This window comes from Fimicolochytrium jonesii, assembly GCF_025526975.1.
Source record: "Fimicolochytrium jonesii strain JEL569 chromosome Unknown EV422scaffold_10, whole genome shotgun sequence".
In the NCBI taxonomy this organism is placed as follows: domain Eukaryota; kingdom Fungi; phylum Chytridiomycota; class Chytridiomycetes; order Spizellomycetales; family Powellomycetaceae; genus Fimicolochytrium; species Fimicolochytrium jonesii.
The window spans coordinates 66,029-90,284 of NW_026515677.1; the positions used below are offsets into that span (position 1 = coordinate 66,029).

General features: G+C 54.5%; 6 protein-coding genes and 1 non-coding gene across 7 annotated transcripts; 4 read left to right on the top strand and 3 right to left on the bottom strand.

The window, feature by feature from the left end:
- Positions 1 to 2,153: 2,153 nt before the first annotated feature.
- Positions 2,154 to 5,159, bottom strand: EV422DRAFT_578156 (uncharacterized protein). The gene is made up of 2 exons (XM_053073280.1): positions 4,859 to 5,159; positions 2,154 to 4,702 (listed from the first exon to the last, which is right to left on the bottom strand). Exon 2 carries the CDS (start codon positions 4,662 to 4,664, stop codon positions 2,469 to 2,471), a length of 2,196 nt encoding a protein of 731 aa, XP_052925842.1. The 5' UTR covers positions 4,665 to 4,702; positions 4,859 to 5,159; the 3' UTR covers positions 2,154 to 2,468.
- Positions 5,160 to 6,578: 1,419 nt separating this feature from the next.
- On the bottom strand, positions 6,579 to 7,620 carry EV422DRAFT_527498 (uncharacterized protein). Its single transcript, XM_053070217.1, has one exon. The coding sequence runs from the start codon at positions 7,336 to 7,338 to the stop codon at positions 7,000 to 7,002; it is 339 nt and encodes a 112-aa protein (XP_052925843.1). The 5' UTR covers positions 7,339 to 7,620; the 3' UTR covers positions 6,579 to 6,999.
- On the top strand, positions 7,621 to 9,208 carry EV422DRAFT_527500 (uncharacterized protein). Its single transcript, XM_053070218.1, has 4 exons — positions 7,621 to 7,953; positions 8,159 to 8,485; positions 8,559 to 8,662; positions 8,722 to 9,208. Exons 1-4 carry the CDS (start codon positions 7,745 to 7,747, stop codon positions 9,195 to 9,197), a joined length of 1,116 nt encoding a protein of 371 aa, XP_052925844.1. The 5' UTR covers positions 7,621 to 7,744; the 3' UTR covers positions 9,198 to 9,208.
- Positions 9,209 to 10,481: 1,273 nt separating this feature from the next.
- EV422DRAFT_527503 (uncharacterized protein) lies at positions 10,482 to 11,795 on the top strand. Its single transcript, XM_053070219.1, has one exon. The coding sequence runs from the start codon at positions 10,571 to 10,573 to the stop codon at positions 11,708 to 11,710; it is 1,140 nt and encodes a 379-aa protein (XP_052925845.1). The 5' UTR covers positions 10,482 to 10,570; the 3' UTR covers positions 11,711 to 11,795.
- A 362-nt stretch (positions 11,796 to 12,157) lies between these two features.
- Positions 12,158 to 12,229, top strand: EV422DRAFT_t70. Its single transcript has one exon. It is a non-coding gene; the product is annotated as a tRNA-Glu (tRNA).
- Positions 12,230 to 15,581: 3,352 nt separating this feature from the next.
- On the top strand, positions 15,582 to 16,630 carry EV422DRAFT_505988 (uncharacterized protein; the record flags this gene model as incomplete). The annotated part of the gene is made up of 3 exons (XM_053068527.1): positions 15,582 to 16,166; positions 16,242 to 16,498; positions 16,618 to 16,630. 3 exons carry the CDS (start codon positions 15,582 to 15,584, stop codon positions 16,628 to 16,630), a joined length of 855 nt encoding a protein of 284 aa, XP_052925846.1.
- Positions 16,631 to 18,475: 1,845 nt separating this feature from the next.
- On the bottom strand, positions 18,476 to 20,460 carry EV422DRAFT_36007 (Alpha/Beta hydrolase protein). The gene is made up of 3 exons (XM_053066632.1): positions 19,876 to 20,460; positions 19,393 to 19,588; positions 18,476 to 19,333 (listed from the first exon to the last, which is right to left on the bottom strand). Exons 1-3 carry the CDS (start codon positions 20,305 to 20,307, stop codon positions 18,522 to 18,524), a joined length of 1,440 nt encoding a protein of 479 aa, XP_052925847.1. The 5' UTR covers positions 20,308 to 20,460; the 3' UTR covers positions 18,476 to 18,521.
- Between the last annotated feature and the right edge of the window lie 3,796 nt (positions 20,461 to 24,256).

Consider the following 24,256-nt stretch of genomic DNA (forward strand, 5'->3'; position numbering starts at 1 on the left):
TTGTCTAGTGTGGATGAGGCAAGGCTCCTCTTACGCTATTGCGAAGTGGTGAATAATGCGACATTGGCGGGAACTTTCAGCCATACCTCCAAAACGGCGGTGCATGTTCCATATGCAAGTTCTCGCATCGAGCCCTTGATGTGGGAGAGAGTAAGGGTGGACTCGCCAAGTCTGGGAGCTCATGGGATTCGACCAAGGAGGCTTTTGCGTAGTACTGTATGTAGGGGTACCTCCGCAACCGACCGAACAACGCGCCACCCAGCATCCCACCACCCATTCGGCATTCTCGTTGGCACAGCAGCTCATCCTCTCTTCGGTTCCTCCTGGTGGTGTGGCCTGGGCGGAGAAGTACTCGTGGGGCTCCACCCTTGTGATTCTGGGCGCCGACGCCTTTACATGGACCTGCTGTGACGATCCGAACACCAATCATGCATAGTCAGGCCGGATGAACAGAGGGTTCAAAACTTGAAACTTGACGTTGTGGAAACTTACGAGGGGTGTCCCCCATCACCACACCACACCCTCACAGATTGGTTTTTGTCTGCAGGTCGGTATGCGCCATGTACTGTGCTTCCCTCGGAAGAGCCTTTCGTCCCTTTGGAGCACGGCAAATGACCGCAGACGCAACCCGTGTGATGCCGTTCCTTCAATATCACGCATTCGGTCAGTAGCTTGCAGACAAACATGCGCGACGACCGGCTGCGGCATGGCTAGGGTCATGTGCGGTTGGGGTCTCCTTCACATCGGCAAACGCCCGTCATGTCGGGCATAAGAGCGGTCCAGAAGGTTCGGTTGAAACCACTTCCGTTTCGTCGTGAAGGTCGCAGGAGTGCGTGGGACGACCGCTCTGTATGTGGCAAGAGCGAACTTTCACTGGAGCGATGCGATTCCGACGCTCGAACCACGGCGGCGAACAGCGCCAGATCGTGATCAACAGGTCGACCCATCCACAGTACTTCGACGCTTGCCTTCCTCTGTGCGCGTGTCCAATGAGGTCGGCCGGATTTCTCCAATCCAATCAACAGTGCCGCTAGGATCGAGGTTGTCATGCATAGCCGAAAGGTCCGATCTCGGACCACTTCTCCCAGGGTTCTAATATGTTGCTGCGTCGATTATCAAGTTGATTTGCATGCATTTTCCCAGGGGCGACGTGTGGATGTGTCACGACTCTTTGGAAAGCGGCGAAAGAAGGCACTTGTGACTGCGAGAGCTTTGACCCGTGCCAGCTCCGTCTCTGCTCAGTCGCTAAGAACGATGCGTCTTTCTAAAAGTACACCGAATCTGCAGCGTGCAAGCCCCCTCTCTCTGCGAATGTCACTTGGAGGTCCTTGACAGTGGCAGTCGCGCTGTCAGATTTTGTCATTCCAACATCTCCGCCCCCGCGTCCCTGCAGGATACGAGTTATGGATCCGAGACAGACAGTGCTCAGGTCCCTTGAGCCTTTACCGTATCTCCGTCGCTTTCACCGCCCCACCTGGATACTCATAAAGAGGCAGTCCCTCCCAGCACCGCCCGGATTTTCGTTCCTTTTCCTCGCATTTCGGCGGTGTGCACCATATCCGTCTCTCCCTACGTTTTCCTTTCGCGTCCGATCCAATTCTCAAGACCTTTGGATCTTTTGTTTCTCCAGATTCCTGGCCCTTGAGCGGTGAGGATCGATCCGTGCCTCTCAGGCCCTCCTCCTTCTTTCCCTCGTTTCTCACCTCATAATTTCATGCGAACTTTCCCCCCCGATTGCAAGGCACTTTTCCCACGCTTACCCCCTACATCGGTTCCTCTAAGGCAGCGACTGTCCACTGGCTTCCAGACAACGTGCCATGCCCACTGGGTACACACTGAATCTCGTAAGGATAAAGGCATGGCAGGGGCTTTGCAGCCATAGCCATCGCCCCGCCTACGGCGGCTACCTGTTGCGAATTGGGCGGTGAGGTGAACATGAAGGTGACTTGGATCTCTCTCCCTCGTTGTCGTGAGCGTTGAGAGGGCCCGCCGACCCTGTTCGGACACAACGCGTCGGCACGGGGGGGAATCGGGACATGTCGAACAGGTCTGAATTCTGAATTCAGGAAGTTCCGAGAAGCATTGCGCTGGACATGTCTGGGGGAAAGCGAGCAGCGGCCCGGTGTCCTTGAGCGAAAGCTTGACTTGGGTGCTTTCCGTCCGGATTGCCAATCATTGCTGGAGCACGTGCCGATAGGGTGCAAGGTACGATATGGCATTTCAAAGGGTGGAAGAAGTCAATACACACGAATGGTTAAGTAGTGCAGCAGCAGAAACAAATTGGTATTCCGAGATGTATAGGTGAGGGGTATGATGATGCTGCAGAAACAGTGGGGGTGTGCGAGAATTGCATGTGGTGGTGGTGGGTACAGAAGATTCCGATCAACGGACGAGAGAAAGAAACAACAAAGTAAGAACAAAGAGGAATCATCTACACAACATCTCTACTCTAAGCCGAGCGAGGCCTTTTAGTGCTTCTTGCACCCCTGGAACTTCTTGGCGGCCTCCTTCCACGCAAACGCGGGGTTGATGGTCTTCTCGGTGATCTCGATCCTGCAGTCGGCCGTCTTGCGCGCATACTCGGCGGGCAGATCCTTGCGGTCAGAGTATCCCACGCCGGCATTCACACGCATGAGGGACACCGCGTTCTTGAAGGGTTGCGGTGTGAGGGGGTTGGCGGCCAGGCCGAGGACCGCGGGGTCGTGGAAGATCTGGTCAATGTCGACGACGTTGCCGCCGGGGAAGGAGGAGAAGGAGAAGGGTTTGGAGCCGGCGACGCCGCCCTTGACGACGGAGCGGATGCCGACGTGGTCGACGGCGAGACGGGCGCCGTGGGCGCAGGTGGAGCCGCAGAAACCGTTCGTGAGGAGTATCACGTTCTTGGGGTCCCAGAGGGGTTTGGTGGGTTTGGGGATGCCGGTGACGTTGAAGACGTTGTGGCGTTGGGTTTCGTCAAAGATGGCGCCGCCGTCGACGATGCTGATCAGGTCGGAGTATTTGGAGGTGTACTTGCCGTAAGTCTCGGTGCGGCCGTTCTTGGGGTTCAAGAAGATGCGGTCAACGTCGGAGGGCTTAGGCGGGTAGTGGGTCTTGGGGTCGATGAAGTTTCCGGGGCCGAACATGGTGAGTGGGGTGGTGAGGTTGAGGTCGAGCTTGAAGGCGGCCTTGATGACGGTGTTGAAGAAGGGGGTGGAGCGGAAACGGGCCGTGTCGCGGGGTACGTTGGGGAACATGACGACGACGTGGGCGGTGCCGAGATCACCCCAGCCGCCGCCGTTGTTGGTCCAGTCGAGGATCACCTTCTTGGCGCCGGCTTTCTTGAGGAGGGTGAGACCGGCGTGGATTTCCTTGATGAAGCAGTAGAAGTTGGGGCCGGCAGGACCTCCTGTACCGATGTTGGCCGTAGCCTCGGGGTCGTTCAACGAAGCAAGACACTTCTGCGCAGTAGGTCCAAAGGGCCCATCGGCAGGGTCAGACGAGAACGTGGGCAGGGTCTGCACACCGGTCTCGGCATCCAACAGGTGGTAAGAGCCGAACTCGCCAGCCTTCAGGAGCTTGGGGTACCCATTGCCGAAGGCGTTCTCGGTGGTGTTGGGGAAAGGCTTCAACGCGGAGTTGATGGGGGCAGCGTTCTCGAGAACGTTGTCACCGGACCTGAAGTCCAAGTCGTTGAGGATCACACCAGTGTCGGAATCGGTGTCGCGACGGGTGAGGCTGGTCTCCGGGGCGACGAGACAGTTGTTCGTGTAGAAGGACTTTGCGTCGGTGTAGGGCTTGGCGAGGGCGCCGTGGCGGGCGAACCACGGTGCGTCGATGGTGACCGTCTTACCCTCAGGGGAGACGAGCGTGTACTTCCGCGAGCCCTTGGCGGGGGCTTCCATGGAGGACGAGACGGTAACGGCGCCGAAAGTCTTGCGGATGGCACCGGTTTGGAGGACGGTGACACGCTGGACGGCGACGTTGAAGCGAGTGCCTCGGTCCTTGACGGTGCCGACTTGAGTGTCGGAGAACTTCTTGATGTAAGAAATGGCATCGTCACCATCAATCTTCTTCACGGTCCAGCCGGAGTACTTCGCAGGGTCATACCCAGCAGCCTTCTTGACATTCTCCCAGAGGGCACCAGCGGCAGCCGCGGGGGCGGGGTTCTCGGCCAACCTCACGTACTGCTTCCCAGACTTGCTGTCAACAATGACATCGAAACCCCAAGGCTGGTAGTAAGAGTAGGCAGAGTGGAAGCACAGACTGCGATAACCGGTGTGGGCGTCGCCGAGCTGGCGGAGCAGGAAGGTAAGGTCGTCGTGGAAGTCCTTCTCGTGCTTGTAGTTTTTGGTGCTGATGGCTTTGAGAGATTTGCGGAGGTCGACGTCCTTCAGATCCCAGACGCCGCCGTCGATCTTGGAGGCGACGGAAGCCATGTCGGTAAAGGCATACCACCCATCAATAGCCCGCCTCACAGTCTCCGTGGTGCTCTTTTGGATGTCCTTGTTGATGGGGAACGTGTTCAGGCAGCCCACGGCGCTCTTGTACGGGAACCATCCTCCGGTGGTGCCGTTGAATCCGACGGCAGCGTTGACAGCGCATGCGTCTTGGGGCTTGGAAGGGGCGGCGGTGGCGCTCGCCGCGAGGGCAAGGAACGCCGTGAGGGTGGTCGAGGCGAGGTGCATTTTGGGAGCGTATTGGAAGGTTGAAGGGTATTCAATGACTAGAAATGCGTGGAAGGTGATATAAGAGTTAGTCCGGGTTCACGATGGGGCACACTTCCAAAAGATGGGCGCCCGCGAAATGCATTTTGGTTTCTGGCGGCCAAGGCAATGCATTCCGACGAAGATCACCTCGTCGCCACACAGACTTGACATACCTTTCCAACGCCGAGTCAAACGCAGGAGGGTATCGAACAACAGGAAGGACGGGGAGGACGGGGAACACCCTTGGCTCCTTTTATAAGAGTGAGATTTTTCCGGAAATGAAATGGAATCAGCGTTGCGCAATGCGAGCGAGGCTCCGAGCGACGCCCTGCTCTCCAATCAGGACGGAGATGGTGATTGCGATGATGATGAGGGTGAGGGTGGGAGTGTGTGTGCGTGCCTGTGTCCCAGTTGTTGTTGTCGGTACGTACAGTAGTCGTACAGCCGATCAGCAGCGCACGTCTGGAGTCTGTGGGAGGGATCCGGGGGGGGCGAAAAGACGCGCAGGACAAAAGACCCGGTGGGCCAGCAAAGAGGGCGATCCAACGGCCCCACGCCTCTTCCCATTGTCCCAAATCCCACGCCGGCGGCCCGCCCGTCACGATAACATTTGGGGCTTGTGCCATGCCGGAGACTCTCTCGATTGGGACCGTGGGCATGCATGGGGTCCGATTTATTACTTTAAAAGCCTCTTGTCGTTGAGCAATGAGAGCAGACGATGGGCGTATTGATCACAGTGCTTACTTTGGCATCTCGGGCTTTCTGAGAGGCCGCGCGGTTTGAACGGGTAGACCGTCAACCTACTGACACGCATGTATCTGCAATATATCTGCTCTCTAAGCGAGGGGCAGGCACGTAAACGGTCGGTGGCGCCGACGATGTCGAGGCATCGCCCGATGGGGAGACTCTCAACCGCGGAGATGCACCGGAGGTTGGCGGAACGGTGAAAGACCATAGCAAAAGACCGCGTGGTTTTATCCTAGCAAGAAATGTGCGCATTGCGCGAGAAACGGCTTCGCATACGGTGGAAGCAATATCAAGATATCCGGGCGCCATGATGATAAATGGGCGCTATGTACCTCCGTTTCGTGCATCGATTGCTAACAACGGGGTAGTCCATGGACCGAGCGATCTTCGGCAGTCTCTCACACCGATTCAACATTGCAGACTCAACCCTGGACCTGGAGGGCACTCCCGACCATGCTCAAATACCTGCCACGCCTGCAAGTTCTGGCCCCGTTTGAACCGAGGATTGACCGATGGATACTTGGATATCCCCGGGTTGTCGACCAGGTGCACCCGGCACCACCTTGACAATGCTTACAAGGGAGCGCCGCCATCCGGCACATCACTCTTGGGTGCGGTATCATCATCAGGGCCGACAGGGAAACACGGAGCGATACACCAACGTCCGAGACGGGACGAGCTCCCGTTGAGTGTGTGGTTCCCAGCATACTATCAAGTGTACTGTCCCACTTGTTGCCCACATACTGTGAAGCTTTCTGGAGCGAAATGAAATCGGAAGAGGTGTCTCACTCATGCACGGTGCACGGAACAAAGGGAATGCAAAAAACCGGGACTGAAACCGTCCCGAGCGACGACCGCAACATAATCCGATATCCAACATGCATATGGTTCCTGGCTTGCGAGTTCTCCGGTCTCGGCGGAGGTGTTCCACTTTCCGACTATATGGAGCACGAGCCCTGCCTGCCTTTGACCTCCCGGAGCACCAGGACAATGACGTTTTGATTCATCAAGAGTCGTGGGATGAAGGTAATGGGATCCCAACCGTCCGAACTCCGATGCATGGAAGACTGCGTCGTACAACTCTGGCCGCAGTCCGTTTGTACGTTGAAGCGATGGAAGAGTACGAGGGACAGCGTCGACGGAATGTGTACATTATATATTCATAAATTATAAGAATTGATCGGCCCTGATCAAGAAAGAGCCTTCCAAAAAACTACATCCCGCCGGTATAACCAACACGGGATCTCTACACGGTCTAATGCGGTCCCTCCATGTAATCGGATTATTATCGAGCTCAGCCTGGCAGATGTACTGATTCTGAGGTGGTTATTTGAAAGCGATCAGAGACCTGTTCCGTGCAGCCGGCCGACGTGCCTTCCAGCTTTTGAAGTATCCCACAGCTTGCCATATCCAAAGCATGCGGGCAGGATAGGCTGTCTACGATGTTTCGCGAATGTTCACGGAGCGCCCATGGGCTTCGATGCTTCGGAATTCTCTCAGACGAAAGGTTCAGCCGCTCGGGGCGGTGGAGATGCGGTGTGTTCGCCATCCGAATCCACGTCTCGCTCTATCTTGCCGTTCCACCGTACGTCGTCCTGGCCGCCGTTCCCGCGCCTTTCCAACTCTCGTACTGAATAAACACGTACAGCGCTCCAGTAACAATCAGCGCAATCTTGATCCCCCTCCACGCAGCCATAAGCGTTCCCCTCAGGATGTTGAAGACGGCGACTGTAGCGAGGTAGCCAAGTAACACCGTCACGAACAGAACGACGAAGGAGACGCGTTTGTCCTGATTTGCGAGGGACAGGCCGTAGGCCTTTAACGTGTGCACCGAGAAGAAGGCCGGGATGGGGATGTTACCGGGGGAGTGTGGTGGTGGCGGGTCGTATGCTGTACGGTGGGTCATTGCTGCTTGCGTTCGTTGGCGTTGAGGTGCGTTGGAGATCGGTCGAGGGTTTGGGGGAGAAGTGAGTTGGTGTGATATGTGGCTGAAAAACGGCGTCGGTTCGTCGAGTGCAACCAAGAAAGCTAGATACTGTAGGCGCCCAACTCAATCAATGGAGCCTATGTGTTGAGGGGTGCTTTGCGTTGTGCATGTAGCAAGGGAAGAATTGGGCTCTCCAACTTTGTCGGGGCAATGGAGAGAATAATGGAGACGCCCAGGTGGGGAAGCCTCCAGTCTTTGACAGCTCCCTTTCCCAACCTCAGCGAGATTGGCGCATGTTCTCACGGCAACCGAGACAGGGCTGCGGCAGGGTCACCAAACTCCAAGCTCGTCACACCCACCACACCCACCACACCCAGTCGTAGTAATGCCAGCCCACCGCGGCTTGGAAGTGCACGTTCAGATCGACAACCAGAACCTCGAGGAATTTCAGACAACCGTATCGGACGATGGCAAAACCGTCACTTGCTACATTGCCTCCCAAGAAGATAAAGACTATGTGCTGTTCTACGACCTGTTTCCAGAAAGGGGTCACATTGACCGGAGAGAGCAGGGAGTGAAGGCACCCCACTATAGGTGAGCTACCATCGCAAGTGTTCTCGCAAGAGAGTCCCGCGCCGCAGGCGCACCTCTAGCGAGGAAAGCGAGTAAATGTGAGCCACATCGAACGGTCGTTTATCGTTTATTGTGGCCGACCGCTCCGTGCTGTCTTTGATGATCGTTCGATGGTTGATAATGATACCATGATGGCCGTTGGCTGATCGTCTTTTGTTGATGGTAGGTGCAAGGCGATTCTGGACGGTGTTCCGCAGACCAGGACAATTGTCTCGCAATCGAAGTTCCAGCAGAAGGGTGTCCACCGCGGGAATTTCCTCTACCCTTTTCGTTTCGGGAAACTGGACCTGGACGCACAGGACGAAGATGTACCTTTTGTACGCCCGTCACAGGCCTCGGCTCTGCAGGAGTTGAGCACCATCAAGGTCGAAGTTACTCGCGTCGCCAAGTCAGAAAGCTTCAGCCGGGACCAGCCCTGGGTCGATGCTCCCCCTGAGTTAGCGGCTGGGAACGTTCCGAAGAAGAAAGGGGCCTTCCTTAGTCATCGCAGTGTGTATGTCATCGCAGTCATGGTTGCATATAACGCAATTCCTAGGGTGTTAAAGCTCTTTCGTTGTCCGCCACAGCCTAGGCGATGGGGTAGCAGCACCTCCTCGGGCGTCGTGCCACTGCGTATTCATGGACAACGAGCAACCTATCGTGACGTTTGTTTTCCGATACCGATCGCGTGGTACGTGAGGATAACGATCGTTTCTTTGAAGCTATTCTGACACTCTTAACAAAACACAGCGCTCCTCGAAGCCGACGATATTATACCATTCGTTCCAACCGAGGCCGACGCCGCAGCCGACAACGACGCCGACGCCGGCCCCGAACCCCCTCGCAACCCGCGTCGCAACCGCATCAACTTACAGAAGAACCGATCCACCACCCCAATCCAGATCGACGAAGGCGACGACATTACAATTGACCTCACAGCCGAAACAGAATCGTTCACTGTCACCCGCCGCAAACGCGAATCGGGAGCATCGTCTTCATCGGTCGTCAAAAGGGTAAGGACGAGGGGCGATGGCGGCGTGGTCGACCTCGTGAAACGGGAGACTTCTCCTGAGGAGGTCAATCAGTTGCGAGAACGGGTCCGGTTTTTGGAGTCGCAGCTGAGCAAGCGGGGCGGCGAAGGGAGTGGGAGCGGTGGGAGTGGGAGTGGGAGTGGGGGTGCGGACGGCGCGGCTGGACCGGCTGTTCCATCGTCCTTGACGGCGTAAAGGAGTTCTTGTACGGCGGCCCGTTTGAGGCGTAGCGTAGGGCGACGACGGATCTCTTTCCGCATGCATTGCCCACGGCGCTTGCAATTTGCATACATCAGCCAACGCTCTTCATGAGCAGCATTCTCACCTTTTTGGTTTTCACATGGCGGTTAACATACACCCGTACATGTCTTGCACCCCTTTATATTCAATTATACCACCGGAACATCTTATATACCTATTTGCTCCTTGTACAACTTTTCAAGCAAAAGAGATGGATACGAGTGAGAGTGCTCGTTGGTGTTGGATGATATCGGTGCAAGATAGGCCGCTCCAGGAGCGAAGAAAAGCGCGGACATCTCTCACCACCAAAATTGACATGACCAAGGAGATCGATCATCTCGACTCCAACCCATCATACACACCATCCCCCCAAAATGAGTCGCCGTCCACCCCGCTCACCCCTCACCACCGTCTCTGTGTCCCTCGGGCCCGCCCACACACCGTCCTCCCACTCACAAGCAGAAGCAGATATGGAGCAAAACGAAGACGACATTGCGCCGTCCTCGCCCATTGCCAATGTTGACACGGTGCCGTCGATGAACATCCCACGGTCAGCGTTTGAGAGGAGGTTTCATGCTAAGGAGGAGGCTTTTCCAGGTGGGTTTGGGTTAGGGGAGGGTGAGGGGTTGGAATGGCGGTGTGCGAAGGTGGCTGGGTGGGCTTGAGTGAGTGCTGGAGACCAGGTCCCTGCTGGAAACGAATGTGCCATGCGGAAGGTTGGGAACATGAACCTACAAACGTCATCGAGAAGGAGGAACAGGAGCCGGGGGGTCATCTCGGCGAGCACAACGGAGCAGATAACCCCACATGAGGAGCGAACGAAAATCTCAATATTGTCCTTGAGGCTTTCACAGATCTGTCCAGGTTTGAGGAACAGCTGCGATCCCGCCTGAAGGATGCGCGGACGGAGCAGAGGCGGTGGCAAGGTAAGGCGGCCGAGAGCAGATATGCAGGAATGGGGAATGGGAGAGAGACTCGGTGTCCCACCAAACCTCTGTCGCAACTCTTTGCTTTCCGCGCTCATCACTCGATCTGCGACCATGCTTGGCCTAACATACGCGGAGTGGAGGTATTGAGCCTGCGTAGAGGGATGTGAGTTCGTTTGGGAGGATGGATGAGATGCCGGGGAAGGATGTGTGGTGGAGGGGCGGTGTTGGTGCTTCTCGAGTCATTACGAGGGAGTGTGCTGGTTGTTGTCGTCGGAAAGAACGGACTGGGGTCACCACGTCACGCGCCTCTCGAGTCTCACTGCATCCACCACTCCCGACTGAGCTTCCGTACTCAACACGACAGTCTTCGTCTTGTCATCTCATCACTTAACGACCACAATGTCCCATTCTAAACACTCCGAACGCTCCCACTTCGACGGAACCCCCGACGCCGCACCACCACCAGCAACAACGACCACCTATGTCATCATCACAGGCGGAAACGCAGGCCTCGGCTTCTCCACCGCCGACTCCTTGCTCTCAACTGCAACTCCCGCTCAACACCGCTTCCATATCACGTTAGCCTGCCGTAACGAAGAGAAAGCAAAGGACGCTGTCCGAAAACTCAGGGACACACACCCGCTTCTGGCTGACTTTGTCGAGTCTATGAAGTTGGATTTGGCGGATTTGGGGAGTGTGAAGAAGTTTGCTGAGGAGTATGAGGGGAAGGGATACCCCTTGCACCTGTTATTGAACAATGGTGGAATCTACCCAAGTTCCAAAACCCCCGTCATCATCGACGTCCAGGCCCCCAACGTCTCCAATGTCGCAGTCGCAGAAGGCAGCACTCCCACGAAAACAACACGTCTAGAACAGACCTTTGCAACGAACTATCTCGGCCACTTCTACCTCACCACCCTCCTCCTCCCCCTCCTCAAACGGACCGCCCGCGAACGCGGCAAGACAACTCGCATCGTAAACGTCTCCTCCGAGCTGCACCGCTTCGCCCCTTCCGTCGACTTCACCAACCTCGACTACTCAAAAGATCCAACGGCATATAGTATCCGCGGCAGCTACGCGACGTCCAAACTGGCGATGATGTATGAAACGATCTTTCTCGCGGGGTGGATCCCGCCGTTGTCGCCAAAGATGTCTGATCACCCGCCTATCAACGACGCGGGCGTGCCGGCAGCGTCTCCCAAGGGCCCTCCACTCGTCTCCATCAACTCATGCACCCCCGGCTTCGTTCCCACGACCCAAATGGGCAACGACAACTCCCGCTTCAACGCATTCATGTCCAATCATATCCTCACCTGGCTGCCGTTTGCAAGGACGATCGAGCAGGGGACGAGGTGTATTGTGCTGTGTGCTACGAGCCCACTGACCGGCGAGGGATCGGGCCACTATATGAAGGATTGCAAGGCGTGTGAGCCGGCGAAAACGTATTGGGATGATTCCAAGTGGGGGGAGTGTTGGAGGTGGAGTTGTGAGGCTTGCGGCTTGGATCCGGATGAGACGTTGGAGATGGTTGAAAGTTGAGTCGACTTGGAAGGGAAGGCCAAAACCTACTTGTACATAGAGGTCACTCATTTTAGCAATTGAAATAGCATGAGAGATACGCGGCATTGCGCATGGAAGTCGAAGTGGTACGTACATGCCGACCGGGGATATCGCCCCTCGCCCGGTCTTTGAATGCGTAACGTGTGGGGACGAGTTCTCCCGACGACGTCCTGCGGAATGAATTAACAATACGCCATGATTGTATGAAAAGGTATTTCTTTCAAATAGCAGCTTTCACCAAAAATCCTCCATCGTGCAACGGCTAGGAAAGGAGTATACAATAGCAACATTCATCAAATGCTCCATGGTCCAACGGCACAGGAGCGGATGTGTGAAACATGATCTCGAGCTTCCGTCCAGCATCCACAAGTTTTCAACCTGAGCAGTATATGAGCCAAGATAAAAACCTTCCTTAACTTTCACAAGTCCTCCATGGTCCAACGGCTAGGATCCGTCGCTTTCACCGACGTGGCCCGGGTTCGACTCCCGGTGGGGGAGCTGCTCTTTTGCCCAGCTTTTTTGCTCGTCCCTCCCTCAGGGTTGAAAGACCTTTTCTCAGAGGAAATTATTCGGCTGTTGAAGGAATTGATCAGATTTTGGATGTTTTTTGGGACAATCACGTAATTCAGACTTTCAAGGCTCGGCTGGTATCTCCGTCCTGCATGTTTTCGGCACACACCGAGCTTCCGGGCCGGTGTGTCGCGACAACAAGAGCGGGCAAGAGCAAGGCACGTTCTTAGACTATGTATAGATCAGACTGCGAAGTTGGCTTCGGCAACACCTATATTATTTCAAAATTGATGTTTCCGAACCAAAAATCCAACACCTGCACCGTTGATGGAATCGCCTCTTTCTTTCTGCGACAGGGGAGGCAGCCGTCTTGTGCTAGCTTGCGCACGTTGGAAGAAGGGCGCGATGTCCATCGAGCTGTCGAGCGGTTTGAGGACATCAACTGCGTCCGTCGTCATATCTCTCTTGTGGAGTTGGAAGATTTCCTCGGCGTTGTTGTGGGCAGGCTCCTGTCACGGTGGTGGTCTACTCCACTCGACGGAAATCCAGGTCGTTGCACCTTTCATGATTTCCGCTCCCTCTCGCACATGATTCCTACTCCGCTTCTGCCTGCCTGACATTTGAGGTTAAAAAAAAGCAGGCTTTCTGGTCAGCAAGGTTCCGGGAGCGAATGCGAACTTCCCAAATGTCATCGAAGTCAGCTATTGTACGGCGTCTAGCCTTCCTTTCACCGCGTCGAGTAATCGAGTAATCGAGTCGCTTTCCAAGACATCAACGTCCTTTTGCATGATTGCAGTCTCCTCCCATTGCTTATGTTCCCGGTGTCAAATCCTTGTGCTCACGTAGAGAGTTGGAGAAGGTCGAAGGAGATGAACGAAGAAACGAAACCTGTTCAGCCACTCGACGATCTTGGGACCCAGCCCAATCTTCTAAATGCCTCATCCAATAGCCCATTTTGGTCAGATGGGCTCAACGCAACATTCTTATTCGCAGGGAGGAGCTTGTTGTCCCACCCAAAGCGATGGCGTCCCAGCCGGAGCTCGACAAGGCTTCCCCTGCACTGTAACTCCCCACACCGCGACACGAGCTTCTCTGAACGAGGAGGACGTACGTAAGACGCTTTCTCGTAATTGCTTCTTATCGTCGGTTGCAATGACAGTCGGAGACCGTTTCATATTTTCGTCTTGTTTCCCAGGCAAATTGGTTCGGCGTACATGGCACCCCTTGGCACCCAACCTATTTCCGCCATTTCGGAGGTTACCTACCGCTGAATGGCGCCGCCACCGACAAGGTGCCATGCACGAACGACAATGCGCCTAGTCCGATGTTCTCCCATTCCTCGTTCATCGATTTTCGATATTCCGTCGTGCATACCCACAAAGATGCCGCCGGATGCGTTGAATAACGTATCAAATCGAGCTTTGTCCGTAAAGTGTTTCTTTACGGGCATGTTTCATATGACCGTTTTGTCGAATCGCACGACGAATCCCACAGAAAGTCATCTCGGTAGCAGGTTCTGCCAGATCCCATTTGAATACCAGCAGAAGACCACGAAACATTCAAGCGTTTTGGAGGAGTTGGGTGCTTTTGGCAGGCTGGTCAAACTCAAACCTACTAAGGACCGAGCTGACCACCTCGTTGTCGTCCGGGAGCGCCCTCCAGAAGGCCCCCTGGGATGCAAAGCCAAGGACCTCGGAGGTCTGCAACCGGATGACCTTCCTGGCCGCAAGCCCCAAGGCATAAGTAGCGCAGGCCGGGGAGGTCATCCGGTTGCGGCATGGAGGTCCGGGGCTTGGGCGGAGGAAAGGCCGCCACAGCTGGGTCCATAGCGAGGAGGGAGCCCGCCAAGGCGTTGAGAGCGGCGCTGCTCTTGAAGAGTGTTGAGGCCGAAGCCAAGGTTGCTCACATCCCGAAGAAAAAAGGGTGGTTGGCGGTTGACCATTGCTTTTGCTTGTGGTGCATGTGCGACTTCGGGTGGCAATATGGGGAGAAAAGAGGGATCGGGAGGGGCTCCCCTCCCCCTCCCAAACTGCTGGCGTCCAGCCAGAGCTCGACAACGGCTTCCGTCGGCGCACCTTCCAATGGCACTGACGTCAATGTCACCAGTTCGGGTTTACTGGCCTACTGAGTCCCTAGATGTGCAACATGAAAGGTCGTGCGTCTTCGCAACTCACGCTTTAGCCCCACAAACACTTCGATGATTTCCAAAACGAGAGCAAGTTGCCGTACACTCTTCAGCTTCGAATGCTTCACGGCTGCACTCGCGGCTACTGCCCAGGGCAGGATGTTCATGAGCGGACCCACTTCTTCGATATGACCTTTACTGGGCCACGGTAACAACACTGGTACGAAGCGATTGCGTCCGTGTCTCCCATTACCGATTGTTGCGGAGGGCCCAGATGGGTGCGCTCGACTCCTAGACTAAGGCATTCGGCTGATTGTTGAGCTGGCGCACCTGACATTGATGTCAGCTTCTTGATATGGATCGCGATTACTTACGGACAACCCCAGCGAGTGCGTCGTGTTAAGCTCTGCGTATAACGACTCGAGTAGTTTCAGTGTCTCTCCAAACATCGCAGACCACTCCTCCCAATGCATTTCCAATGAACAAAAAACAAGGGAGAGCGTGGGGTGGCGGTCAAGAGAAGCAACTTTGTGAACGCCTCCAGGCTTTCCGCTTCCGAGATGGGGGCAATTTGCTGCAGCAAAGCAGCGACTTGCGTCCCCGGCCAGGCGCACGGCCATCTCCAAGAATCTCCCTGCTTCCTCATGGTCAACGATCATCGATTGCTTCGTTTATGTCCCGTCAAAGAGTCGTCGACGGACGAGTCATCGGTGGAGTGATCAACCACGACTTTCAATGAGAAACAGCAGTATCCGTTCATATCTTCCTGCGACTGCGCCCTGTGGGATCGAGCACAGAAAGTCTTACCCAGATTGGTCTGGGTCATCAACCGAAGTCCGCCTCACAACCTCCGGACAGGTCGTTCACGATATCACCGACGCTCTCTTCTCCCTGCGTACCGAACGCTAAGGAATTCGCCATTCCCAACGATTGTATCCTCTCAATTCTCCGCTTGTTTTGGCTCCCCCGTTTCTTTTCCTCCATCAGAGACTAAGTCTGCAGAGACTTCCTTTCCACAGGTCTTTACCCCCGGCTGTTTCACGCTATTCCCTGTCTGTCGGACTGTCTCAGCGGACTTGGGCGGCTGCTGCGAGGAAACCCAGTCAAGCACATTTGCAGTCTGAGCCCAGATTCAACAACAATATCGAAGTGTATGTAGCTGCTGTTTTGGTGCGAAAAGCAGAGACCTTCATTTTCTGACTTGCACAGCCCAAAATGGTAAGGGCTCTCTTGAATGATGCTTGGAGAACTGAACGACTCGATTGCACTGACGACTCTGACGACCGAAACTTCAAGGCGAAACCAAATTCCAACAAAGCCGGCATCGGCCGCTTCAGCCCCGATGCCGATGATAACCAGCAGCTCCCAGCGCCAAAGAAACGCAGATACCACCCATCTGATCCGGCGCTCGACAACGAAAATAAAAACCATGATCTGCGCTCGCCTGCGACCAAGAAACCACCCTCATTCGTCGTACCTCCCTTGCCCAGCCTCAAAAATGAACCACCCTCAAAGACCACAAATGAACAAGTAGCAATCCAACCCAACTCCGCAGAAGCTGCAGAACCTGCAGAATCTGCCAAGTCCGCCGACCCCACGGAAACCCCTACCAAAGCAAACGACACAAACGACATCTGGACCAGGCCGCGATTCAGGACCGTTGTTGATACTCAAGAGCGCCGCCGCCGACCGGACCCAGACGGTACAGACCTGGAATACCCACCCAGCCCTGACTTGCGCGGGTTTGATGAGTACAAGAAGCGGTGGGATGAGTGTGCTGGGCAACATGGTGATGATGAGGTAGGGTGATCAAGCAGACCGTCCCCAATTTCACCCATCCGAGCACCATTCCTCCCTCCCCATATCCCACTACAGGATTCTTCAACCTGGCCCACAACCACCCTTTCTACCCCTCTCGACACCGACGACCTCGACACCTGGACCGCAACGCTCTCCACCCTCTCCCTCTCTGCACCTGTCGACACAACCTCGCGCGACGACCCGCGGTTCTTTCCCGACAGATTCCTTGTCGCGCCGGTCGGGACGCATGGGAGGGTGGATAAAGCGAGGGAGAGGAGTTTGAGTCCGGAGGAGAGGAGGAGGGGTGCGAGGGATTGGTGGGCGGCGTGGAGGTGAGTTGGGAGGCTGGGGGTTGGATCTGGATCGAGGCGGGCGTGGTTCCGTTGCGATGAATGTCAAATTATCTCTCGATTATGCTCTTCGCTCTCCAACCTCTCTCTTTCGAATGCAGGTATGAGGAATGATAGGTCCATCGGGAAGAAAAGCAGGAGTTGACAGTTCAGCTCAAGGAGCCCTGCACATTGTTGCTTATCGTGTGGGGTTTCGATTGGGGGTTGAATTCAGCCTCGGAGCGAATTGAGGGAGCAGAGCTTTGAAAGCCGCACACTTCGCAATTGCTCATAATGTACGTTCCAGGTATGTATTACATGTACAGCACCGCGCGACAAGCACCGCGCGACACGCATGCATCGGGGATGTCCTAATGGACGTAAATGCTCGTGCCATTCAGAAAAAGGAGTTCTGAAGGCAAAATGAATGTTCATTCGCAATATACCCGTAAACAATGTAACACATCTTAACAGCACGTAACGTAGTGTGCTTTCTTGATATTTTGAAAGATGTATATGGATCAGTTTGTAATGGAGCTATGGTACATGGGAACAGGAAAATACGATGTGTTGTTTCCATCTGAGGACTTCCAGCCCAAAAAAGTGCCGCGCCAAGGTGAGCCGATTATGTCCGCCCCTGTCGCGGGCATGACTATCGCGCCTAGCGCGAGGGCACCGGGGGCGATGGACGAGCGCTTGAAGCACCGAGAGCGAAGATGGGGGTTAAACTTCGCAGCATCTCTTTCCAAGCTCAGCAAAATGTGTTCCTTTCCTTTCGGCCTCCACGGCGGCCGTGTACATGTACGGGAGGGCCGAGCGGGAGGGCATGGGTGGAGGTCCCCGCTGCACTCGGCTTCCTAGGCCTTCATTGGATTGATGTTGTCATTGGCTTTCATTTCCTCGTATCCCCCTCACGATCTTTATGGTGAATCCTTCAAAAGAAGGTCCTAGCCAGGGGCATAAAGCTGAAGCACAAGCCTCATGCCCGGGACATCTGGTAGATATGCTGGTATGCTTGGATGGCAGTTGGCAAGTTGCCGACAGAACTCTGGCATGCGAGGAAAACTTGAGCGACGCCCCCTCCACGCGGGCATACACGTATGGGAGACGCTCGAGGCTCTTCCATGTGGTGCAGAGCCAATCGAAGGCGATGCACGGAGCTTCCAGGTGTTCACGATACAAGTGTGCGGTCGCGGAATCCAAACCGCGCCGCTGTCGCAAAGGCCTTTCGCTCAGCAAGTTGAACGCCGCTTCCAGACGAGATTTCCTTGGCAGCAGACCCGCAAACTCTCTAATCAGATGCTCTATTGTTATTCGAATAGGAAAGGCTTTTGGAGCCTTTGTTTGCATTCCGATACAATTTCAAATGAGCGAGCTCCTCCTGCAGGCCGACTTCGGAACGGGGTGAAGATCTTCCACAACGATCATCTGGGCATTCGCTGCGGATACACCTTCGAGCCGCTGGCCGGAACGAACCAGGGGGGGGGGGTGATGGTGACGGTGGAGGGGCCGTTGGAGACGTAGGCGGGAATCTGTTCGGCAGCCGAATAGGGGGATTCCGAGAAGAACTGGTTTATGTTGATGAGCGCCATATTCAAAGACGAGGAAAACTGGAACGAAAGGAGCAGCCTCGAGATTCGAGTGGTCCCTGAACTTGGCGGTTTGAGTGACGGTGGTGGGATAGAAGATGCTCGGGAGCGCTTTAACGGCCTTTTCACTCTCCAATGCAGCTCCCGTTGTTTGTTCGGATGCCCCTGTGCAATGAGGGGAATGAAGATGCCCTCAGGGAAGGTTATTTGGGAGCGGAGTTGCTGCGCTTTGGCTGCGCTCCGCGACTTGAAGCACACTCCGCCCATCTCCTCCGTGGCCTGACGAACGGCACACCTTCATGCACACAAGCGACATATACAACGGTGCTATCTATCTCATTATAATCAGTCTCTCTGCCTATGCGTCGTCCTCTAATGTCACATTCGTGCGGATTGTTCAAGATACCGGGTGTCGCAAACCCTTCTCGCATGAAGTCTCACAACTTATATCCCTTGATCGGGCCCCTCCCTGCCGGCACCGCCCCTCTTCCCCCAACGCTTCTCCCCGCCCCCACCTTCACCAGCGGCCTCTCCTTCAACCACCCTCTGATCACCTCCCCAACACCCTCCCACCCGTCATCCAAATGACAATGATGCCCGCCCTCCACCTCCACAACCCTACAATCCCGCACCAGCCCCTTTCGTAGCTCAATGAGCCGGCGCGAGGCTGGGAGGCCGTGGGTGCCGAGGATTATAAGCACGGGCGCGGTGATGGAGGAGAGGAATGTGTGGAGGACGGGAGGCGGGAGGGCGAGTTCTGGCGGGTAGGAGCGGATGCGGGGATCGAATGTGAATGTGTAGTGGGTGGTTGTGGTGGCCGATGGGATGCGTGTTGAAATTGGCGTTGGTGTGGGAGCAGGAATGGATGATAAGCCCACAGGGTCGAAGGTGTCAACAGCCACATCCGACCCACTCTCCTGATCTCCAACAGCCACCGCCCCACGTTCCACAAGCACCCTCGCCGCCTCCACACTCAATGGCATCGCCCGGCTCCCGCTTGCTCTTACAACCGCGCACTCCTCTAAGCTCCCATACACGCGTTTGCCCCTCCCTCTACCAGGCGCGCTATCCGGTAATGTGAGTTGCGTGGCCCACAACTTCGCGTAGAGCTGTTCATCGGCGGGTGGTGGAGGTGGCCCGAGGTTTTCAATGAGGATGAGGTGGGTTATGCGCGTGGTGAGGATCGAGGCGATTATCGTGCTGATGGCGCCGCCCATGCTGTGGCCGAGGAGGGCGAACCGGGTCCAGCCTGGGGATGATGTGAGATAGCTGTCTCCTTCGCGATTGTTGAAGCCCTCGATTACTCACCCAACTGCTCCACAATCATGATCGAATCCTCCGCCCATTTATTCGGCAAATAATCGCTCTGCGGGTGTCGGTGCGCACTACGCCCATGGCCCGCAAAATCGGGAGCGATGATATCCAGCCCTACTCCAGACTCATCGTTGTGGTGTGCGAGAAGGTAGGGGATGAGGCGGTCGAAGGTGTTCGCGTTGTCCAGCCACTGTGAGATTGGAAAGTGAATCAGTCTTGAAACGATGATGCACGATGAACGGATGAAATGAGTTGGGTCGACCAAATTCGTGTATGTCGAACGCAATTGCCTTCCTTAAGCAAACCTGCGCTTAACGGGCAGAGCCCTCGCTCTCGCGGTCCTTCGCCAGCCCCGCTCATACTTGGGCCTCAACAACCCTGTGCCTCCCTTTCGCTCGCTACAGACCCTCGCTGTCGCTCGAGCAACACAGGCTATCTGAAGTTTCAATCGGTCATACTTCCACCTCCGATACTCACCCCATGGAGCGCCAAGATGGGAACACCTCCTTTCTTTCCCCACCGCTTCACTTGAATTCGCAGGGTCCCAGCGCGAACCAGGAAGCTCTCCTCACGCGGGGCGGAAGGGATGCTGGCGGCCATATTTGTCGGAGAGTGCTGATACTTTGTCGCCTGTTTTCCTTGGGACCTTACACTACGATGAAGAACGTAATTGTCACACTTGAGGGTCAACACTCCTGAAGAGAGATGGACAGACAGGAAGTGAGCGAGAATAAATAGCGGAATACGGCGGATATGGACGGCGGACAACCAGGTGATGAATGCTGTATACGGACGAAGGGAAGACGGGAAGGGGTCCGCGGGGCCACATGCAAAACGACGGTGGCAGGATAAACAGCAAGCATCCCTCTCCGCCCGTCCCACTCTGGCGCTCGCAGACGCGTTTGTCATCTTCCGCCACGGTCCACGGAGGAATGTCGGCCAACTTCATCGCAACTCAGAGTACGATGGTATCAAGTCTAGACGATCTGACGATTCCTGCTGTACCCAAGATCGCCACAAAATAGCTTGTCGGCATTGAATGTATGGCCATCGTCACCCCAGGCAACATCAATTGGCATTTTAGGGTTGTAGGTTTGAAAACCATGTTTCGACACCCAACCCTGACGTACCATAAGTGTTGTACATCCTGTATCGATCAAAATGCGACAAAACTTGCCATGAACCACAAATGCCCACCGTGCGATCAACGCATCGGGTTGCAACTGCAGTGCTTCAGGCCTCGGAAAAATGGTTTCAGTCTCGTCTGGCCGGCACTTGCGCGCCCCCGCAGCAGACGTATTGCCACAATCAACCAGTATACCATCAGCGGACTCAGGGCGTATAGCCTCAAGTTCCTCTTCAATGGACACCATTGCACAATGAGACAAATAAACGGTGTCTTTATTAAACGTCTCTACTGAAAACCCTTTTTCTGACCAGCGTCCCAACGCGGCTTATCCTTAACCTCGTTGGACTTCTTATCCTTCTTCTTAGGACAATCTTGCGCACGATGACCCATCACGCCACAATCGAAACACTTCATGTTTGAGAGGTCAGGACGTGCGTAAGGTTTAGCAGCTTCCGCCTCCTTAGCTTTCCCCCCCTTCTTACCCGCAGTACCCGTGGCAGAAGAGACATTAGCACGTTTAGGTGCACTACTACCAGAAGCAACCGCTTTATTGTTTGCGTCGGTTCCCTTATTGGGCGAGACGACGTACAGCAAAGGAAGTAAGCGCACGATCCATCAAACAAATTAACGGTTATGTGAGCATAGGGTGTTGCTCCCTGCAATCAACCATTGTATGCAACAACGACTGGGCGATCTCATAGCCGACGGTATTGGTCTTATCGCGAGTAAGACAACAAAGAAACAGGTTATTCAAATCGTCAGGAGTGATAACCTCCAGGTTGCGCTGTGCCTCGACAACGATACGTTTGAACTCCGTCACATATGAAGCCATCGATTTGATAGCCATTTCCAAATCCTCTTTCTGCATGTCAACCCTGGATGCGGTATCTAACCAGGTACGTGCGTCGCTTTCAAGCGAGCCAGATACCTTCTGCCTGTACTTAAAGTCATCAATCGGAAGATCAAAAGTAAACATGAAGTCCATATGCTTCTGCAAAAATGTGTCAAAAACAGTGGCCTTGCACCTTTTGCCGTTGAACGGATGCTGCGAGATCCATGTACCATGGTGCCTACGATGCTCGATATAGAATGGATCCACCAACCCATCCTGCAGCACATCACAGCGCATTGCGGAGTCATGCTCCAACGTAGCTCACAAACGATCCTGTCAAGCCTGATGTTCCTCGGCATGTTGATCGCGAACTTCTGCTTGAGCGGCAGCCGCAGCAGCCTTCATTTGGGCATTGAGCTCCTCGACAGAGATCGTCAACATAGCCGTAGCGGGCGGGTGACCAGGAGGACGAGGAGGAGGGAGGCAAACTTCAACACGATGTTCGTCAACCGAACTCCCTGGCTCCTCAATGATCTCAGTAATAACAGCCGTACCCCCAGGAGCAGTTTCATCACTCCTGGTAACTGTACTACCCGTTGATGTACTCATGACGACCTTCTGGCCAGTGTTATCTCGTTTTCAGGTCGAATAACCTCAAACAACAACGAATACAACCAGAATGCGGACAGAAGTACTCTGTTGATGTTGTATACCTCAGTACCTCGAGCAAATACACACAAACGACCAGGTTCTCCAATCAGGTATATGCCGTACGCAACAACCAAAATTTGGGCATAGATTTTCCCTCTTTTTGAGCGAAAAATCCCCAAAATCCACCGTGTCCGATGTCGGCGGGTTTTGGCTGCGTTGATCCTGAACAGGATCTAAAGCTATCAGTTTGAAGAGGCCTTTGAGAGGATCAAGAAGAACCTAACGGCTTAGCTCTGTCCCAGAACTGAAAGACTCTTCCTATCTGCCCGTTTTCGCTTAAGTATCGAATTATCCACGAAGGCGATGACAGATTACTCGTTTTACAGTGATTCAACAATTCCAAAACGTTCAGGTAAATTCAAGGTAATTCTCAGGGTCGGGAAGAACCTTATCGGGGGTCGTGTCAGTCAAAACTGTGATAGTTTTGCTATACAGAGGTTATAGTGGCGACGATTTAGCGCGTTTTTCAATATCTCCGTATCCGTAGATCAAATCTCTTCGAAACTTTCACAAGTCTTCAAGATCAGTGGGCTCTACCAGGTTTCCGAGTTTCAAGGGGATCGAATAACTGGGGTAGATTTCCGATCCGCGAACGGGTTACTAATTGGCTACTAGTAAACACGCGCTTATGTCGACTACGTGTCGACCGTTGAACGTATACTCTCAAGATGTTAGTATACCGAAAGAGTAAGGAATGGATGGCAAACTGTGAGTTACGGAGGTTTGTTTAACCATCCAGGTGCGAAAAGCGAGGTGGTTGCAACGTATCGGTTGTTCCACTAGGTAAATAACCTAGAGGTCGGCGCTTTTCAACTACAGGGCACTAGGGGCTTCAGGAGTTGCAGTGGACGTTGTCCTGGACGTCCTGGAGGCTATATGAATCGTCTAGAATGATTGTATTGACGTTCTGTGACGATGGCTACATCTGCAATTTCGAGATGCTGAAGTTGCCAACGTGTTTATCTACTAGGAAGCTCGTTTTGCTCAAAATGAGTGGTGCTACCATGTGATGTGGACTACCTTCCACACGGGTTGTATAACTGATGTTCGTATACAATAACTACTTTCCTGTAAGGTATTGTAGACGGACTGGGTGTTCGTCGGCTCTGCTATGCGATATGTAGTAGAAGAACTACTTGTTGTGCATAGGAACGCGCGACGAGCACTGTTAAGGTACCCATGAGGTCGGAGTCCACTGGAGAACACTGTCTGGAAGGCCTTTCACTGACCTCGGGAACATGTTTCACTTAGACAGCGAGGAATGTTCCGCTGACGTGTCGTTCTCCAATAAGACCGGACACTCCACATTACAGTACGGATCTCGGTCCCATCAAGAACTGCCTGGGTCTAGCCTTCGGTTACCAGCTCTCGCCGTCAGGGAACCAACTCAGAATCAGCAATGTTACCTATATCCACGGTTTACTCGAACAGTTTGGACAACAAAACGCTACCCCGGTCTCTACGCCGTGCGCTGTCTCGGCGCATACAAGACCTGCCTCCGCAAGTCCCCCTTTTCCTAACAAGCTTCTCTACCAGGAAGCAGTGGGGGCCCTCACGTGGGCATCCATTACCTGGCGCTGGGATATTTCAACTGCCATCGGCTTCGTTGCACGTCAGGTCTCAGCTCCTACCCAAGCCGACTGGAATGATGTACTTTGCATCATGCGCTACCTTAAAGGTACCCGCACCTTCGAGCTTACATACAAGTCCGGTCATCCAGATCAAGCTGGACTTCGCGTCTATACAGACGCATCCTACGCAGACGCTGTCAACGACCGCAAATCCACCGCGGGCATCGCCACCTTCTTCAACGGCCAGCTTATCTACTGGAAAAGCACCAAGCAGAAGTGCGTAGCTCTCAGCTCCACGGAAGCTGAGTATATTGCCGCAGCCCTCGGTTACAACGAGCTCTACTGGCTCCGCACGATCATCGCGGAGGTCTTTGGCGACGAATACGGCAACATCAAGGACCCCACGCCAATCCACATCGACAATCAGAGCGCCCGCGAGATTGCCAACTCCACGGCTATTACTCAATGCTCCAAACACATTGAGTACGCTACCACAAGCTACGCGACGGCGTGGCGAAGAAGGACGTCATACTCCTCGACACCGCGACACAGGAACAACTGGCTGACTACTTCACGAAGCCATTTCCTCCTGAGACACATATGAAATTTATTCAA

Excerpts from the sequence above, each read along its gene's own strand:
- EV422DRAFT_578156 (XM_053073280.1), bottom strand. The coding sequence starts at position 4,664 with ATGCACCTCGCCTCGACCACCCTCACGGCGTTCCTTGCCCTCGCGGCG.
- EV422DRAFT_527498 (XM_053070217.1), bottom strand. The coding sequence starts at position 7,338 with ATGACCCACCGTACAGCATACGACCCGCCACCACCACACTCCCCCGGT.
- EV422DRAFT_527500 (XM_053070218.1), top strand. The coding sequence starts at position 7,745 with ATGCCAGCCCACCGCGGCTTGGAAGTGCACGTTCAGATCGACAACCAG. Across the intron at positions 8,486-8,558 it reads TTCCTTAGTCATCGCAGTGT|CCTAGGCGATGGGGTAGCAG; the intron begins GTATGTCATCGC and ends TGTCCGCCACAG. Across the intron at positions 8,663-8,721 it reads TTTCCGATACCGATCGCGTG|CGCTCCTCGAAGCCGACGAT; the intron begins GTACGTGAGGAT and ends AACAAAACACAG.
- EV422DRAFT_527503 (XM_053070219.1), top strand. The coding sequence starts at position 10,571 with ATGTCCCATTCTAAACACTCCGAACGCTCCCACTTCGACGGAACCCCC.
- EV422DRAFT_36007 (XM_053066632.1), bottom strand. The coding sequence starts at position 20,307 with ATGACAAACGCGTCTGCGAGCGCCAGAGTGGGACGGGCGGAGAGGGAT. Across the intron at positions 19,589-19,875 it reads CCATCTTGGCGCTCCATGGG|TGGCTGGACAACGCGAACAC; the intron begins GTGAGTATCGGA and ends CCAATCTCACAG. Across the intron at positions 19,334-19,392 it reads CATGATTGTGGAGCAGTTGG|GCTGGACCCGGTTCGCCCTC; the intron begins GTGAGTAATCGA and ends CATCATCCCCAG.